The following is a 13,954-nucleotide window of genomic DNA, read 5'->3' as shown; positions in this document are numbered from 1 at the left end:
GCTCAGTCAGAAGAGCATATGACTCTTGACTTCAGGTTTGTTAGTTCAAGCTCCATGTTGGGTGTAGAGATTACTTACATAAATACAACTTAAAAAAATAAAAAATAAAACAAATCTATTCTGTGTGTTCACCATAGCAATGCAAATGGGCATCAAAGAGTTTTATAATCTGGTGAGGTGCAGAACTTGGATATTTATCTACCTCAAGTAGTTGGAAAAGACTCAAACCTTTGTCAATTCTAGGATCTGTGGAAGTCTAGCCCTCACCCTGTAAAATATAAGTAGATTTCTGGGAGGGTTATATTTTCAGGGCCACCTTGTTCTCTAGCATTAATCCTGATGCTAGAAACCGTATCATCTTCAATTTTCTCATCAAGAACAGCCACATGAACTCATCTGACTGTTTAGTAGCCCCTTTCACTATAGATGTTCAGAGGCTCTTGGAGCTTTGGCTCTCAGTTCCTAGTTTTCTCTGTATTTGTAAAATGCCTTTGGCTACCTCTGTGCAGCTCCCAGGTCCCATCCAGCCTCAGGCAATCTTTCATCTTGCAGGCCTTCTCTCTCTCCTTCCTCTTTACCCTGGTTGCTGCTCCCACCCCCATCTCATCTTTATTCAATAGAAAAACAACCAATCCCTTCCCTTTGTGCACGCAGGGCAGCTTTCTCCTCTGAGGGAAAACCTTGTGGCTATAGTTATATACAAGTCTGTGGCTGGGAGGTGGGAGTGGGGTTTAGCTTAAGGTCCACCTCCAAGCATTTCTAAGGACATTTTCCACACCAAGAGAGTTTTGTTCTGGAGGAACTTGGTGCCAGCTGTTAAGATAATAAAAATTTCCCCAACTTATTATGTATGCAAATCATAATTACACAAGGCATAAAAATGATATGTGATAAAGAAAGGAATAATAAAATACTTTGGGATTAAAGGGAGAGAGTCTTTAATTCTGGTTGAGATCAGGACAAGCTTAATGTAGGCTTCCAACAAGTGGGTCCTTGAAGAATACTGACAAACAGCCATGTACGTAGTAAAGAGAAAGCAGAAGAGAATAGTACAATTGGCCAGGTAGCATCAACTGTATTCCCTTATAGAGAACTGAATTTTGTAGGTCCTGGAAAAATCAGGACTTTTTTTTTTTTTTTTTTTTTTTTTTTAAGGAGGAAAATTCTGGCTTATGAAAGAATTTATTAGTGAGGAAGTGATTAAAGTCAAGGCCCTTATCAATTAGAAAGCATTTATTACCATGACTCAAAAGAAGTAGATTCTCCTGGAACCTAACTAGTGTTTTAAAATCTGAATCAGAGAGGACGGGCTCCAAGGCATTTCAGAAGTAGATCTGTCAGTTCTTGGTGATGGGTTAGATAATGGCAGGTGAGGGAGAGGAAGGAATGAAAGGTGGCCCCAGTGGCTTAGCCTGGGTGACCAGGATAATAGCAATGCCATTAACCAGCTGGGAGTCCACGGGAAGAGTGGCAAGATAGGAAACGCTAATGATTAAAATTAATCTACATGTAAACAATAGATTTATGTTTAAAAAACAATAGAGTGGCATTTTCTTTTCCTTTACTAGGCAAGTTATAATTTAAAAGGCTAGTAGAAACTAGGTAATAAAGAAGTATTTTCAGGGGTAACTTGAATGGATTTCATAAAAGAAAGCTTATAAAACAAATTTAATGGTAATGGAATTTCATTAAGTGCTGTCCAATCTGTAATTCTAAAGGCCAGGTGCTTTGTAGAGAAAATTAGACTAAAAAATGCATAGTTTTTGTTTATTCAGTCAATTAACATTCATTAAATTTGTTTGGGGACATCACTAAGTTTATGGTTGGCAGTTTACATACTTGATGACCTAGGTGATTGCTTTTCTGTTTGGTTTTAATTATAGGAGTTTGTTTTCCAGGACCTCAAAGAGATCCACTTAAGTAGAGGGAAGGAAGGACAAGGATGAAAGAAACATGTTTGGAAGCTCTTGCTATGGCCTTAGGCAGCTTGCTGAGTGTTTTACATATTAGAATAGTTTGAAAAGTGGATGGACTCAAAGACATGAGTTCAGAACTACCAGGGTAAGAACCTTGCTGATGAATTTTTAGCTGTGTCTTAGAAAAACTTATTAGCTTCCCTAAACTTTTTCTATAAAACAGTAAACCTATTTTGCAGGATTACCAGAAGGATTCAGGTTAGAAAAATAAAACATGGTGTACAAACAGGTGGATATTCAGGAAACAATTGAAGTTGTTGTGTTCCTTTGTACTGACCTCAGTGATAATCCCATTTCACAGATGAGGACTCTGGGACTCAGTCAAGCTAAGTAACGCACCTGATAGCACAAGGGTGAGGTGGATGCCATTTTTTTTTTTTTTTTTTAAGCAATTATTCTCCCAACCACCTGAAAACACTGCCTGGCAGAGGAGGTGCTCGATATGAATTTGCTGAATATTCATGAAAAGTATGTCCCATCTAGGATCCACCCCTTTCTCTAGCCTCTGAATGAGGGAGGCTCCCTAAGTTCAGTCCTCTGGCCATTTCTCTTTTCTGTTTCAACTCTTTCTGTGGGTGAGAATGTTCATTCTCACGCCTTGTGCTTGCCTTTTCACATGCCACCCATTTTCATTTCTATAGCCCCTTCTCCTTGAGCTCCAGACTCATGTATCTTTTTGACCTTCCATTTGTGTGCCAGGCAGACTTCTCTAACATAAAGCCAAACACAGGATATTCTCCCCCCAAATAGCTCCTTCTCCCGTTTTCTCTATCACAGGAAATGACCACTTATCTCCTGGTGACTCATTCTCTCTTGTCTACAATCTGTCAATAGGATCTTTTTTTTTTTTAAGATCTTATTTATTTATTCATGAGAGACACAAACACACACACAGAGGCAGAGACACAGGCAGTGAGAGAAGCAGGCTCCATTCAGGGAGCCCAATATGGGACCTGATCCCTGGACTCCAGGATCACGCCCTGAGCCAAAGGCAGATGCTTAACTGCTGAGCCACCCAGGAGTCCCTCAATAGGATCTATTGGCTCGACTTTTAAAATGTGTCCCAGACTTGAATACTTCTATCTTCACCATCATGCTCATCTCTTATCTGGCTTCCCGCTACAACATCTAATCAGAATCTTTCCCCTTCTGCACCTTTTCCCCTTCCCCCGCCCCAGTCTTTTTGTTTATTATGGTAAATACATGTAGCATAAAATTTACCCTTTTAATCATTTTTAAGTGTGCATTTCAGTGGCATTAAGTATATTCATATTACACAAGACATAAAGATAACAGGTGACAAAGAGAGGAGTCACAAAGGACTAGGGGAGTACTGGGAGAGGGTGTTTAATCTGGTTGAGATCAGGGAAGCTTAATGTAGGATACCAACAAGTGGGTCTTGGAGAATTCGGAGAAGCAGCCATGTGAGTGGCTGAGTAAAGAGAAAGCTGAAGAGAAGACTACCAGGCCCAGGTGCCATCAATTTGGGATGTTCCCTTATGGAGAACTGCATTTTGGTCATGGAAATATCATGATTTTTGTTTTGTTTTAGAAAGGAAATTCTGGCTTATAAAAGTAGAATTTACTGGTGAGGAAGTGATTAATGTCAGCAGTGACCCACAGGGTTACCCAGGTGTGGCCTTAAGAGGTAGCAGTTCCTGCCTTCCCAAAGCCATCCTGGATATGCCACTATGAATGCATTCAAGTCAGCTGGCCTCCATTCATTCTAGATTATCACCCTTAAGCCCTATTAACTAAAGTTCTTTACTTGCCCCAACCTTCCCCCTGGTTCCTTCATTCAAGGACCTATCTTCCAGTCATCAAAGCCTACATGAGGTAACTCATTTGTAAAGGAAATGGATGTACAATTTGAGAACTGTTTCAGATGGGTGACATTAATTAAGGATATTGTTCCAGAAAGCCCAGAGTTCCTGTGAATTATAATCTGTTCCTCCCAACTCAGAGAGTTAATTATCAATATAGTAAATATTTGATTCTTCCAGCTGCCAAAATAAACTATGGTACTTTAAGGCCATTTGTCTGTCTTCAAGAGAAAATAAAATGATTCATACATTTAAAAAGTCAGTATTTTATGTTCTTCCCCATTACCTCATTATCTCATAATTCCCACACGTTTATGTAGTATCAGGTGATGTGTCTACCTGTTAAGGATCATATTGTCAAGCAGGAACATGATATATTAGCAAGCACTGGTGGTGCTTTCGTTATAGGTAGCAGCAAATTTCCACATGATATATATCATGGCTTCTGTAGAATAACACTGAGGATAGTTGTTAGATGGGCTGCTGCCATGAAGGATTAATGGGGTCTGTTGTGATCAACTGTTCAAACATGCCTGACATCCTCAATGCAAGTTCAGGGTCACTCACAAAGCAGGTAAAGTAGAAAAATGAAGTACCAATGCTTTTTATGGATAAAAAGTGACGTAAACAGAAGTGCTTTCCAGTGGAAAGTTATATACTAATAAATATACTCTAGCATAAGGACACCTGGGTGGCTTAGTTGGTTAAGTGTCCGACTCTAGATCTCAGTTCAGGTCTTGATCTCAGTCATGAGTTCAAGCTCCATGTTGGGCATCACACGGGGCATGGGAGCTACTTACGCCACACACACACACACACACACACACACACTGTATCAGTTTCTAGCTTTCATTAAAAAAAATTAGAGCAATAAAAGAAACAGTTTGATTGATTTGTAATTCTCTTTATTATATACTAACTTCTAAAAATAAACTGATGATTTAGTTAAAAAATAAATTGATGACTCACGGATTTCTGAGATTTTTTTTCCTGTTTTCCTTCCAATCAATACAATGTGTTTCTTTTTCTTTGGTCTTCTATCTAGACTACCTGAGAGCAACTTCTGAGGCCCTTCAAAAACCTGATGTATTCATAAACTTAACAAATCTCTATGGAGCTTAATGGATTCAATGTATTCATTACTGGCAATGACACAGAAGGATTGAGTATGAGTTATCAGAAAACATCTGTGAATCAGATATAAAGTTCATACTAATTACCACTTTAATTTTTCTTGTTTATTGGGTAATTAAAACATTCTTTAGTGTAGAATAGCAAGACTTTGACTTTTCCTAATTTTGTCCGTGAATATTATGCATTTGTGAAAATATATGAAACTGTCTCATTTAGCTTTATCTGAAATCCATTTTTTTTCACAGCAAGAAGATTAGTTAAAGAATATGTATCAGTGGGAACCAATTAAGCATCTTCTTGGGAAAAATTTGTGTGAATTTCTCAGAAGATGGCCAAATATACTTTGGCATTAATATAGGACCATAAACCAAAGATACCAAAATATCTGAGACTTACACTTTGGTGAATGTGAGAAATAATTATTAAAATCAAGATTACTGAATTTTCTTAAATCCACTTTACTCAGCATACACTTTTTAAATGTTCATTTTATATTCATTTCTCCATGTTTGTCTATTTGTGTGTGTGAGTATAAAAAGCAGGTAGAAAGAGATATTATCTCTGATTTTTAGAATTTATAATCTGGGTGAGTCAATGTGTATTACATTTATGAAAAAAACAACAATAACAAAAGTAATACATGGGCCAAGTGTGAAACTGGAGAGTGATTCAGACAGAATCTATGCATGAGAGGGATCTAACAAGAGAGTAAGACTACCCTGAAAGGGACGCACAGTTGACAAGCTATAAAGGGTAAAGCTCATGATAAATACATCCATGATGGTTTTCATGCAGCTTCCATTTATGATGATTACTACCTTTTTTTTTTTTTAATATGTATTTATTTTAGAGAGAGAAAGAGATAGCAGGTTGAGGGGGGAGGAGTAGAAGGGCAGAGGGAGAGGGGGAGGGACGGGGGAGGGAGGGAGAGAGAGAGAGAGAGAGAGAAAGAGAGAAAGAGAATCCCAAGCAGTCTCCCCAACACAGGGCTCAATCCCATGACCCTGAGATCACAACCTGAGCTGAAATCAAGAATCAGATGCTAACTGATTGTGTCACCCAGGCACCCTGATGATTATTACTTTTTAACTCTGGATGCTGGTCATCTATTATGGAGAGGAGCAGGTCTGTAGTTAAGTGCTTGGGGCTAGAGTCAGATCACTGAGCCCCACGCATCTAATTGGGAAGCTGAGGGCAGGTATTTTGAGGCCCTAATACCTCAGTTTCCCTTCTATAAAATGGGACAAATAAATGTACTTGCCTTAGAGCATTGCTGCAAGGATTAAATGAGCTAATTCATGCAAAGCATTTAAGACTGTTCCTAACCCTTGGCTAGCTTTGCTAGTTGGCTAGCCTCAATAAATCTTACCTCACTCTGTCTCTCAATTTTCGTCTGGGAATACATTAAACGTTACTGTTTACCTCAAGGGAAATTGCAAAAGTGCTCAAATAAAATTCAGTTAAAAGATGTATGTCAATATAGCCAACAATACTGTATTATAAACTTCAAAGGTGCTCAGAAACTAGACCTTAATTGTTTTCACCACAACAAAGAAATGGTAATTATGTGACATGATAGAGGTTTTAGCTAATGCTCAGATGGTAGTCGTACTGCCAATACTTAAATGTATCAAACCAACATGTTGTATATGTAAATTATCTCTCAATAAAAAATAATGAAATGTCTGTCATATAGCCCATATAGGATATAAAAGAGCATAAAGTCAATAAAATATTTGAGGAGCTTTATATCTCTAAAAGTTTGCAAGTGCTTGAGAGCAAAGGTGGGGAGAATGAACACACCATTTATGCTTCTTTTCTCATTATTGTTATCTGATGTTCTCTGGAGACGCTTTGGCACCACTGTAGACTGTTAATAATTTCTGAATCATTATTACATTTACATACAGCTGATGATAAGCAATCAGAAAACATTCTAAAGTAGCTTTGCCAATGATAAAAACATTTGTAAATTTATCTGGGGTTAGCACATTCTTGGATAACTTTATTTTTTAAGCAACCTACATTTCAAATCCAAACCAGACTTTTTCCCTTGTGCAGAAACACATTATCTTCTAAGAATCATCAGAATTTGCTAAGACGCACAGGTATGTACAGTCCTGAGCTGGTATGGTGGCCTACAAGGGCCCAGCACTTGTAGAATCATTCCGTGTTGTGGGCTTCGGGACCAAGAGCCTGTGACTTGTTTGCATGCTGCTAAAGTAACAAGAAGCCTTCCCACCTTGGAGATATGCAAGGTAAACCTGCAGCAGACCTATCACAGAAGGTCACTTAGAACTGATCATGCCATGCCTCTGTTAGTTTTATTACATGAATTCAATCCCTGATTATTTCAAAGCAACTAGTTGGACTTTCTTTGCCAAATGCTCTTTTATCTCCAGAAGCAGGAATCAGGGAAAGCATTCTTGAAGCACCCTCTCTGAGTCCTGAGGGGAAAGCATTTTGTGCTCTAGCATATGTCTAAGTGTGAGAGCCTCTGTAGCATATCAGTGTGTGGGCAGATTTTAGGAAAACGCAGGAAAAACAGCAGAGCAATCTGCTCTGACAGACAGTACAACTTATGTATGAAAAGCTTCCCCAGTGCTAATGCGATTTACGCATCCGTAAGACAAGCCTAAAAATTCCAGGAGCAAAGGAAAACATAAGGCATAAAATGGGACACAGTCTCAAGTGCTAACATCTTTACATATCCCATTTTTTAGAAGTTTATAATAACTCCTTCTATCCCTATAGCATCTCTTCTCCGACAAGTGAAATTTCCTCCAAAGACGTTTTATTTGTTTGTAATGTTCCAATTCATCCTGACAATGTTTCCTTGGAAGACAGAGAAACTCGTCTGCATCTTAGAGGAGAGAAAAACCAAAGTGCGATAAGGCAGCCTGCAAGACTGGCCCCTGCCCCTGGGAGGGGGTTGAGCCATCAATGCTCCCAAGACCCGCAAAAACTCTGGGTTGGTCAGATACAACCGTGGTTTCAAAGCCCTGAAACTCTCGTTTCATTGTGGGACACGAACTTTGCTTTCAGATTTACAAAGAATAATAGTAAAGACTTCTACTGTGGTCCCCTGGATCACAGTTATTCTTACGTTTCTTAGCCCAACAACACATTCTCTCTTAACTTCATGGCAGTTGTCGTCTTAAGTCGCATACCAGGGAACTTTCAGAGCCCTGGGATGACTATTTTGAATTATTTCCTGTATGTAGGGCTAATAGAGCAAGGCTATAACTCTCCTCTTTGACCCTCAATTATAAATTTCATTTGTTTATCAATAGTTCCAGTGCTTTCCATGGCTGACTTTAAAACAAATTACGAACTTAAATTTATAGAAAGTGATTTTATACAATAAAATACCACTCTGATCTCTTGAAATATTCCATGCAAGGTTTAGTTTTAACAAACTTGTGGAAGAAGATGTCATCATGAGATTGGTCACTCATTTAGTATTTAACAAGCATTTACTGAGCACCTACTATGTGGGAGCACAGCACTAGGCTCTAGAGATCCAGTCGTGAGGGAGGCACTGTTCATCTCTGCTCTCATCTGTTCCATATCTAATGCAGTCTACCAAGTGACGAGAGACTTCACGTTCCTGCAGCCACTTACACTAACCTTTTAAAAGAGTTTGGAAAGCCTATTGAGATGGTGATAGAAGAAAAACACGATAGAAGCAAGGGCAGTGTTTATTACTTCAGATTCTTGCTACAGGCATTAGACTTGGGTAAGATTCCTGAATATTTAGGGCATTCTGTGGAACATGCACAATTTTTCACTTGGAAAAGCAGAACATCTTAAGAACTGAACCAAATCTCTGAAATTACTTGCTAGCTTTACTCCAGTCAAATCTGAGTTCAAAAGATAGAGCATATATAGATTCTCGCCTCTACTTAGAGTATGACAAATGGTAATTTTCTGTTCCCTGAACTTTTTGGTATTCAAATCATAATAGAGAACAATAGCTAACATGTATGGAGCAACTAAATGTTTGCCAGATACTTGGTTAAATCTTTTACATGTATCATCTTATTTAGTTCTTCCAACACTCTAAGAGGGGGGCATTAGCATTCCATTTTACAAATGAGTAAAATAAAGCTTAGGCAGATTAAGTAACCTTAAAATGTGTGGGGTCCAACAGTAGATGGTGAGTAATATTAACCCTCTCAGCACTGAGGATATGGAATGGTGGAGCGTATGCTTGTGAACAACAGCTCAAGTCGTACAATCTGGTATTGCCTTTAAGGAGACATTTCAGCCAGGAGAGACGGGAGTCTGCTCTCCCTGGGAGGAACCCGATATGGCTCAGCTTCCTACTGCTCACAGGAGGGACTGTTTCTCACTGCTTTCACATTACTCTTTTATTAAGTCAGGGAGACTCACAGTTTAGTTGTGTTCTCCTCAGCACAAGGAAGCAAGTTAGCCATTAGCTCCGTCCTTCCTCTGCTCTTTTGTTCTCCTATATAAGAAAAGCCAGTACTGTTCTATTAGTTTCTTCACTTATAAATGAGAATAACCCCTAGACGGGAGGCAGGAAGGAGGGAGCATATTACATTTCCAATGGACTGAGGACACCAGCCTTTTTAGATAGCAGATTCCTCTTTCTTCAGTTCTGGTTGTACTTAATTCCAAATCTGGAGCCTAGAGTATGAGCAAGTTTGGAAGAGGCCTATTCCGCTATGAATTACAGACTGCATGCGGCAGGTGTTGTTACCATTACTCACTCTTGCAGAATATTGGCAGAAAGGGTTTACCATGACTTCCCTCAGGATCGACTCTTTTTATGTAGAGTCCTAAATTCTGCTGTCTGATCAGTGCTATCTTCTATAAAATAGACTACAGTTTTAAGATCCTGAAAGCACCAGAGAATTTAGCTTTGCTTAAAGACTTACTATATAGTTATTAAACAATTTAAAAATTGTATTTAGAAATTAAGAGGGGGAAGAAACGTACCAGAAGGAACAATTCTTCATTTGATTAGAGTTACATGGAAACTTCTTTTGAAATGGCTTCTAGGGATCCCTGGGTGGCTCAGTGGTTTAGCGCCTGCCTTTGGCCCAGGGCGCGATACTGGAGTCCCGGGATCGAGTCCTGCGTCGGGCTCCCTGCATGGAGCCTGCTTGTCTCTCTGCCTGTGTCTCTGCCTCTCTCTCTCTATCATGAATAAATAAATATAATCTCAAAAAAAAAGAAATGGCTTTAAAAAATCTACCAAATGACCTAGCATGTGTATCATGTCTCACATATACTGATGTGCATTTATGTGTGTTTGGAAAAAGCTGATCCTAGAAGCACATTTTAAGAATTGTTTTGGCAATAGCTTGCTTCAGAACCACCAATAATTTCATAACAATCACCTTTTTTTAAAGTCCCTCTGGGATAATGAGAAAAACCAAGGTGGTTTCTAAGACAGTCGTGGCATTCAAGAAAAGGAGAGAATTCATGACTAGAAAGTACAGAGAGTTCTTCTAATTCACTAATTCCTTGAGGCAGTAATTGTATGTCAAGTATTCCAGAGAGGAAATTGATCTATACCTTTAAAAAGGTGTTGAAAAGCAGTTTTAAGAACCCTAGTAACCTCTCAGGTTGATCTGGAGACTTTTTTCCTCTATCTATAAATATGCTTCCTTACTTCAAAAAAATCCAAATGCCAAGATCTAAGGCATCTTTGTACTGAAATAAAATAGAGCTGGTTTGTCTGCTTTTTATATTCTCCTTCCAGAAACAATAATTTAGATCTGACTTTGGACAGCAGAGGTTAGGTGATCCAGTGCTAAAGCTGTAATGAGAAGATCTAGGTGGGCCAGCTCTGTTGCACAGTGGCTTCGTTACATAGCATGAATCACTGAATCTCTATTTTGGACACTGACAAAAATGGGATCAATAATACCTGATGTTAATGCACCAAAGGTGGGCTGTGAATTTCCCATAAGACAATGGCTGAACTAGGATTTTATTTTTTAAGATTTTATTTATTTATGCATGAGAGACAGAGACAGAGGCAGAGACATAGGCAGAGGGAGAAGCAGACTCTCTATCGGGAGCCCAATGTGCGTCTCGATCCCAGATCCTGGGACCACGACTTGAGCCAAAGGCTGATGCTCAACCACTGAGCCACCCAGGTGCCCCTGAAATTGGATTTTAAAAGGATAGATATATGTCCCTTCTAGTAGGGATCTTTTTCAAGACAGGTTTTTAAGGAACACGTTTTGGGAAATCAGTGGTAGGAGTGGAGAATAGGTAGCAGGGGCCCGAGTGTTGGAGGTCTTGGAGCTTTGGTCAGCTAGAATGGGGTAGGGTGGTGGCGGTATTGGTGAACCACTCCAGAGCTGGGGTGCATGCCTGGAAGTACAATGTCAGAAAGGGAGGGAGGGCAGCAAGTACTGTCTGAGCTAGCATGACAGCAGCAGCATGGTCATCACTTGCAAAATCTGTATCAGGATATTAAGAAACAGAACTACAGTGTGACACACAGATACAAATTACAGATACAGATACAGATACAGATATACACACGGGGTGAATGTTTGTGTATGTCCTTCTTCTTTAATATTTGAGCTCATTATTTTCTGAGTGTCACCAGTTGAGGACTTAAATTGTGGAGAAGGCTTCAGTGAGGGCTAACTCTTCAGAAATGAAGAATGCTGGTATTTATGCATCCTGGCGTTAAATCCTGAGATGATGGTTGCACCTAGAGGTACAGATCTTCCAGCTTTAGCCAGGTACATCCTCTGGACCAAGGCCTGCTAATATAATCAGTCATTTTTATGAGGACCTACAATTATAGCTATTATTTATTGATTAGAAAAACTTACTCATTTATTACTTATGAGAAGTTGCGGTTAATGCATTTGTATTCATCTTTAAAACATGGTTCTTTACCATAAATTGTCTATAGTATGGGGTTATTTTTATGCATGTGCTCTTTGATTCCTGGGGACTATAAGAGAATAGAGAATGCATATTACAAATGCATATTCATTTAAAGGATGCATATTGCAAATGCATATTCATTTAAAGGATATGTTTCTTGTAAGGAAAGGATTCCTTGTAGAGCAAGGAATCATGAAGTTGTGAAAGAAGTCACCACGAATGGGGCTCTGACAACAGCTATGAAGTAGGTTCTGGTTTTCCTCCTCCAGTGTACTAAATCATGTGATACTAAGATCAACTGGAATGAGGGCTGAAGGATATACTCTAACTCATATAACTATAACCACGCATTTTTAAAAGTATTAAATATAATTATTATATCCCCAATAGGTATCTAACAAAGGTCATGTTAAACCCAGATTGTGACAATGACTGGTTTCATAGTCTGTGAAAGCATCATGTGCGAGAATTACTATATTTCACATACTAAATCAAAGTACCATGTGCAAAAAGAAAAAGAAAATGCTCCTTTGTCAACACTTGTTATTGTGCTGCACATCTATAATTTCTAGAATCAGAGGCTCTAAATCTATTGATAAGTGCCAACTTGCAAGAGCAAGGCACTGTTTCAGACAATGTCAAGCAATAATGGCACCATGATTCTGATTTAACTCAATGCTATTTTCAAAATACCCAACAGTTTGAAAGCACACAAGTCAAGGGCATGTCACTACACAACTGAATCAATAGCAGTGAAAAACATGAGTGGCCCTGTGATAAATGATGCATCATTTTTACATTTCAAGGACAGTAATGTCCTATTAAGCAGGCAGTACATGCTGCCTATACCAGGTAAAAGGTTCTTAATAAATGTCTGACAACTTCAGAATGGGTCTCTCAACCCAGAGAGAAATAAGCATTCTAGTGTCACTTCACAGTGGAGTAGCATCAGGTTGGTAAAGATTCACAGGGGAAACCAGCAAACAAAAATACTGTATTTCCATAGTTAGATGTGCGTATATGTACCTGGGCAAACAATGATGGGATTCTATTAGTGCAATTATTTTTCAGTGTATATACATGGCAAACCACATTAGGAGAAGCACTGAAGGGGCAAAAGCAATGAAGATCAGACACATTTCTTTAAAACTTATAAATGAACTTTAAAAATGTAAGTAATTTCTACTCATGAATTCCATTATCTTGAACAGCGTTAGCTCTGAAGGCCAATACATGAGGCAATATCTAAATCTTCAAATAGGCACAGAAAGCCCTACCTATGACAGAGAAGTGACATCCTCTTTATAAAAGGCCAACAACACACAGCCACAACATACCTGCCAACTCATTCAAGAGTCTGCACTCTTCCGGTAAAGACAGAAGCTCCTCAAGAGCACCTTTATATTCCCAGTATTAGCATAGTGCTTGGCACAGAATAAGTGCTCAAAATAGGTCAGACTTCCAATTATAAACTATTTTAATAGAGCAAATTTTGGAAAAACTCTTAAAACATTCCAGAAAATATTCTAAGAGAATTTGAACATTTCAGTTTAAAACCATGCCCCACTCCTTTCAGTCTTCCTTCTTCAAACATTTCTTGAGTGCCTACTATGTATGGCCAGGTCTTTTGCAAGGTACTGGGGACTTAGAGCCTAAAAGATAAAGACGTGCACGAGCACGTGCGTGTTCACACACACACACACACACACACACACACACACACTCTCTCTCTCTCTCTCAATGGTTGTGATAAAAATACTTGATGGAGACCCAGAAGAGGAAGTGATCAATCCAGCTGTCATCAGCAAAAAGGTAAGGACTTAAATTGTGGAGAAGGCTGTTTTCATTAAAGGAGATTATACAAAAGGAGATGGAACTTTGAACATGAACACAAACATTTAAAAGGGAGGTAAAGGAAGAGGAGTGAACAGAAGGGGTGCAGGAGAGATATGAAGGTCCGTTTAGTATATCATACCGGGGAATTTTGGTCTCAATTGTGTTGTCTACAAAGAGGTCAAAACACTTTCTAGATATTAAGGAGATAATTAACATTGGCTACACATAAACTCCAGTCTTACATAAACTAGCTTTGCCATCTCCTTAAAATAATAAGAGCCCAGATCTCTTGAGTCTGCT

The 13,954-nt window shown here is 38.9% G+C and overlaps 1 protein-coding gene across 17 annotated transcripts in view; it reads right to left on the bottom strand.

The window, feature by feature from the left end:
• The window catches only part of KLF12 (KLF transcription factor 12), a 590,400-nt gene that overhangs the window by 45,211 nt on the left and 531,235 nt on the right, over positions 1-13,954 (bottom strand). The window contains exon 9 of one of the 17 annotated variants that reach the window (XM_072782804.1): positions 10,936-11,691. The exons of 15 other annotated variants lie outside the window; for them this stretch is intronic. In XM_072782804.1, the coding sequence (XP_072638905.1) occupies positions 11,637-11,691 (55 nt within the window). In that variant the 3' untranslated portion in view covers positions 10,936-11,636. Of the gene's footprint in view, positions 1-10,935; positions 11,692-13,954 lie in introns of those variants that run through there. One more of the 17 variants, XM_072782805.1, reaches the window with a different exon arrangement.

Source organism: Canis lupus, chromosome 17 (genome assembly GCF_048164855.1).
Source record: "Canis lupus baileyi chromosome 17, mCanLup2.hap1, whole genome shotgun sequence".
Classification (NCBI taxonomy): Eukaryota; Metazoa; Chordata; class Mammalia; order Carnivora; family Canidae; genus Canis; species Canis lupus.
Note: the sequence above shows the minus strand (reverse complement) of the source record. Positions and strands in the feature narration are given on the sequence as shown.